We start from the raw sequence: 3,636 nt of genomic DNA on the forward strand, positions 1-3,636 counted from the left end.
ATTAAAAAGTCTAAAAGTTATAGTATAACTCAGCTATATGAAAATGCCTACAAATACCTGAACACAATGAAAGACTATCATACAGAACTGATGACTAGGGTATATGGAAACCAGCTTTCCCACGTTATAAACATTAAACAACCTGAAAACACGACATAATTAAACTCCTATTCACAAAACTATACAGGATGAAGCCTTACTTTGTTCTCTCATAATGCTTTTGTATACTTGAAGGCTGTTTATGCTCAGCAGAAGTAAAATACTACCCTAACATGTCTCCATTAGGGAGTTTCTACACTTCTTGTTAGTGTTAGTGCTACAGTAAGCATTTTAACTGCCAAGGCTCTTATTCAGCAACTTCATTAAACAAACAAACAAACAAACAAACAAAACTAAGGTAAACTGGTGTGGAAAACAAGACAGGATTTCTTATCAAGGAACACAAGCTCAAGTAAGTGTTAATGGAGTCATATTAAAGGGAGATTAAATAATAAAAAGACAGGGTGTTATGAAAGTCTGTAAACCAAAAGCTCTTAGCAGCAGTAAATCACAAATCCCTTCCTGTAACTCACACTCTAACACATCCATCTGTTACCAGATCTAGTCCCATTAAGAACTGGTGCTGAGCTCATTAACGAGCTCTTCTCTTTACAATGGTGCATGAAACGCCAACTTTAGAATAATCTACACTGCAGGACAACACTTTCACAGAGTACACAGACATACTTTTAATCTTAAGCATCTTACACAGGAATCATTCATAAGTTTAACAGGAACTTGAGAGTATAATCAGCTTGAAGGAAAAGACACTAAACATCAATGACAAACTATCTACATTTCCTAAAACAACTACCACATAAGTTATATACTAAGGTTTAGTATGAGTATTACATCTCTTCAGTATCAGCACTCATCAGTTATAGCCTAGTTTTCTAAAGCAGCATACTTTCACACGGTATATCCTGGAAGTTTGTTTATTACTAATTCGCAGATATCTCTGCACTGTTTGGAGATATTCAGTGACCCAAGGTCATCTTCCTCTTCTTGGAAGTCTGCTGATGCACTGTTGTCTAAGCCCTTGAGTTCTAGCTCGGACAAATTTGATGGCTCGTAAGAACTCACTTGAGATGTCCTCGGTGACTGGCTTTTCTCAGAGGACTTGCGACCAGCTCCTACTTTAAGCCGAGTGGAGCTGTCCCAACCTGTCCCCATGACCTTTGAACTACCTGCACTCAGAGAGTCTGCCTGGTTCTCCTTTTCATTTGTCCACTGTGCTGAAAAGTCACTGGTGGAGCTACTGGAGGTGTCCTCCAGAATCCTGTGGGGAGTCTTCAGTACAAGAGATCGTTTGTGTGAGCACACCGGCGAGCCAGCAGAGAAGGGAGGGCTAAGCACAGGGCTCACTCCACTGCGGCTTTTCCTTGTGGACAACCGAGCCTCGCTTGACTTGCTTGTCTGGGAACCATGGTGGACATGTTCTGCCCCTGAGCTGGAGCTGGGAGCCAGCAGACTTCTGCTGTTATTCTCAGTCATGCAGAAGTCTTCAGAATAGCAAGGGCTGGCAAACTCACCCTGGTACTGTAGCTCTGAGATGCTCACACAAGAACTGTTTCTACTGGGTGGTCTGCTGTCACCTGTATCAGCAGTCACAACGTCTGCGCCTCTGACTTGCCTAGCATCTTTCCCGTCATCTACAGTTTTGTCAACAGTAGGATCCTGTCGGGAAAGCCCTGGGCTTTGGACTTGTACTTCTGACATTCCTCCCAGAATATTTGAGTGAGGAGCTCTCTCTGGAATAACGGAATCTGCAGGACACCCACCTGCTTCCAAGCAAGCGTTGCTGCTTCTGTTTTCACTGTGCTCAACGGTTTCTTTTTTAACAGCATGGCTCCATTTCATTTCTTTAGTTGTACTTGACTCATCAAGACATGCACTGATTTGCCTTGAAGTATCACTACCTTCAGCAAAAGACCCATTTGAGCCCGAAAGCTTATCCTGGGGGGGCTGTGGTGGCATCTGGCTTTGTGCTGCCAAGCCTGGTGCTTTCCCTTTCCTTGGCTGGACTCGGCATTTTGGCCCCATGGCTTGTATTTGTGATTTTCTAAACTGCTCTCTCTTTTCGTGTACAGCCAGCATGTCAGGGTTTGTTTGCTTTAAACGCAGTCTTAGTGTATTTGTTAAGCCATAAAGCAGCTTCCCCTTTGTAACCCTCGGTGGAGGGTTACCACTGATCTCTGAACGTTTACCATCAGGGTTCTTTTTAGACGGAACACTCCCGAGCTTTTCATTTCCTCTAACGGAAAGTTTGTTGCTCTTTGATTCTGGCAGAGATGTAGTCTTGACCGAAGGGTCTGGCGCTTTCTCGTCACCTCTGTACAACCAGGCTAAGTGGGGGTGAACCTGAGTGGGACTTGCCACGGGCTGGTTACAAAGCAAGGAAAGCTCAATCAGCAAAGCATTCAACAGCGGCAGCTGTCTTATTGCATTGGCTGTACTTTGTTCAGTCTGAGGGGGACATGCAACCTCATTGACTGCACCTGGACCCTGCATCTGTGGATGATTTACAAGTACTGGAGGGCTCTCCCCCGCTGCAGATCTTGTATGTTTCACCGGATGTATGGGAGGACCTACAAGTTTTGTGTCAGGGAAAATGCTATCCATCTCCTCAGGTCCGTTTCTCTGAGGCTCGATAGTGATTTCAACCCTGGCAGGGGGTGTCTTTTCCTGAGTCAGGTGAGTATAGTACAGAGGAGGAGGGCAAAAGATGTTAGTTTCAAAGTCTAGCTCCGTGACCTCTGGGCTGAGGGGGCTGACAGTCCTCCCTCTGGGAGCGGGTGAACTAGGGGCAGAAGCCATGTCCCCAGAGCTGGCCTTACTGTGTAAGACTGCTTCTTCCCAGGACTTCTGGACAGCTGAGGGATCTGAATCTCCTGCAGACCAGCTGTTGGTACCCTTGGTGCATGCCTCTGAGGCCTCCAAGCAGTGTGCATTTGAGGCACACTGTAGGCATCTGACAGCGCCTTCTTTGGAGCATGGCTTCGAGGTCTCCCACTCATCCAGGGCCTCGGAACCCGTGATACTCGCAGGGCTCAGCGGGTCCTGCAGCTCCGGAGCCCCCGAGGGAAAGCGTCCCAGGTCGGTTAGACGGTAGAAGAGTGCCAATTCCCCGACGCGCTCGGCCGCCGGGCCGCGCAAGGTGAATCTACCCCGTCGGCCATGGGAGGCGACCAACAGGACATCGCAAGTCCCCAACAGGCTCGGTGCAGACGCTGGGGCCTTGGGTAGCAGCAGCAGGGCGGCGCGCAGGCGCGGGCGACGCTGGGCGGCGGGGCGCAGGCGTAGTAGGCAGGCCTTGCCGCGCCCGAAGTCGATGGTGCCGCTCTGGGGTTCCCGGCCAGAAGCGGCAGGCGGGAGGACGAGCAGCGGCGGGAAGTCCAGTAGGCGAAATGCTACCGCGGGGTCCCCGGCGCTCGGTGACAACCCGATGTCCAGCCGCACCCAGTCCACGAGCAGCTCCAGCGAGAAGAGCCGCCCGGCCGCCATGGCCGCCATCGCCGTTGCCCTGGGCGACGCCAGCAGCCCACTCCGCCAGAGAGCATAGGCTACTGCGGTGTTGAAGCTCTCTCGCGAGATTTG

General features: G+C 49.5%; 1 protein-coding gene across 1 annotated transcript; it reads right to left on the reverse strand.

Annotated features, from left to right (window-relative positions):
• Window positions 1–703: 703 nt before the first annotated feature.
• Map10 (microtubule associated protein 10) lies at window positions 704–3,603 on the reverse strand. The gene has a single exon (XM_021230631.2). It carries the CDS (start codon window positions 3,550–3,552, stop codon window positions 949–951), a length of 2,604 nt encoding a protein of 867 aa, XP_021086290.2. The 5' UTR covers window positions 3,553–3,603; the 3' UTR covers window positions 704–948.
• Between the last annotated feature and the right edge of the window lie 33 nt (window positions 3,604–3,636).

The sequence above is a fragment of the Mesocricetus auratus genome, unplaced genomic scaffold (assembly GCF_017639785.1).
Source record: "Mesocricetus auratus isolate SY011 unplaced genomic scaffold, BCM_Maur_2.0 Super-Scaffold_100013, whole genome shotgun sequence".
In the NCBI taxonomy this organism is placed as follows: Eukaryota; Metazoa; Chordata; class Mammalia; order Rodentia; family Cricetidae; genus Mesocricetus; species Mesocricetus auratus.